This window comes from Orycteropus afer, unplaced genomic scaffold (genome assembly GCF_000298275.1).
Source record: "Orycteropus afer afer isolate SDZICR_OR568_19922 unplaced genomic scaffold, OryAfe1.0 scaffold00024, whole genome shotgun sequence".
NCBI classification, from domain to species: Eukaryota; Metazoa; Chordata; class Mammalia; order Tubulidentata; family Orycteropodidae; genus Orycteropus; species Orycteropus afer.
Genome location: NW_006921611.1, coordinates 8,877,985 through 8,879,328, shown reverse-complemented (window position 1 = coordinate 8,879,328; position 1,344 = coordinate 8,877,985). Strand labels below are relative to the sequence as shown.

At 33.6% G+C, this 1,344-nt stretch overlaps 1 protein-coding gene across 1 annotated transcript in view; it reads left to right on the top strand.

Moving 5' to 3' along the window:
• LOC103192138 (disintegrin and metalloproteinase domain-containing protein 2) overlaps nt 1-1,344 on the top strand; it is a 162,812-nt gene that overhangs the window by 123,380 nt on the left and 38,088 nt on the right. Inside the window, exon 15 of the mRNA XM_007935065.1 lies at nt 1,134-1,317. Within this exon, the coding sequence (XP_007933256.1) occupies nt 1,134-1,317 (184 nt within the window). The remainder of the gene's footprint in view (nt 1-1,133; nt 1,318-1,344) is intronic.

The following is a 1,344-nucleotide window of genomic DNA, read 5'->3' as shown; positions in this document are numbered from 1 at the left end:
GGTTGTTAGTTTCTGTTAATTCAATTCTAACTCGTGACAACCCCATATGTGTCTGGCAGAATTGCACGTGGCAAGATTGTCAAGGCTGTGATCATTCAGAAGATTCCGAAGCACCTCTAAGTGGATTTTAACCATCAAGCTATTCATTTTGCCTTACCTATACAGTTATATATCTTTTGTGTCTAATTCCTTTGTACTTCTACAAGCTTCCTTCTAGGATAAATTACCTTCAATGTGAAGAACTGTTTTTATGCTTTTTAATACAGAACTCTTAGTGATACAATTTAGTACATAGTTTCTAAAAATTATTTCACTTCAATTTGAAGCATACTTTCTCTGCAATGGAGTGTGAAGATGGGGATATTTTGTTTCATCTTTTCTCAGTAGTCTGTAAACCTCCATTATTTTTATTGGCAAGTCAAGCTTCAATTATATCATTGTTCTTTTGTTGCTCATGCTCCTTTTCTTCTGGTTATTTTTAAGGATTTTCTTTGTAGTTTACTTCACTCTCATCATTATGTGTCCCAGTGGCTTTGTGTATAGTGTGCATAATTCTCCTTGATTGTGTATCTTACTGTTTTGTCAATTTGGGACCCATAATGCTCAGAGTGGGAACTCTGGTAGCGTAGTGCCTATGGCACTTGACTGCTAACCAGAAGGCTGGCAGTTCAGCCACTCCTCGGAAGGCAGATGGGGCAATCTACTTCCATAGTGATACTGCCTCGGAAACCCGAGGGGTCACTATGAGTCAGGTCCAACTCGACGGCACATAACAACAACAACAACAATGTTCAGAGTGGGTATTATCATTGAAAAACTGAAAAGGAAACCTGATAGGCTGGTAATTAGATTAACTGGGTTTTATTTATTTATTTATTTATTTTGGATACAATAACTTTGAACTGTTAGGGATAGCAAAATATTTATCTGACTAACTAGGAAGTACTCCATAATTATTATAATTATGTAATAATTAATAATATATGGCATTATCCTCATATTTTTGGTATTTCACAATTAATTGCACACATCCTTTTGCAAGCATTAAATGTGTTATTTAAATTTTTATTTTAGAAATGACATACAAATGTTTTTGTATATTAGAAAATAATGTTTTTTCTTTATTAATATAGTGACCAGAAATGTGGAAAACTAGTATGTGTGTATAACAAACAACATATATTTAAAATTCGAAATGCCACTACTCTTTATACCAACATAAATGGATATACTTGTATCACCTTGGAGGTTCCCCATGATAATAGGAACAAAAAAATGATGTGGGTACAAGATGGAACTGTTTGTGGTCAAAATAAGGTAGGAAATCTTTTTTTTTTTTTTTTC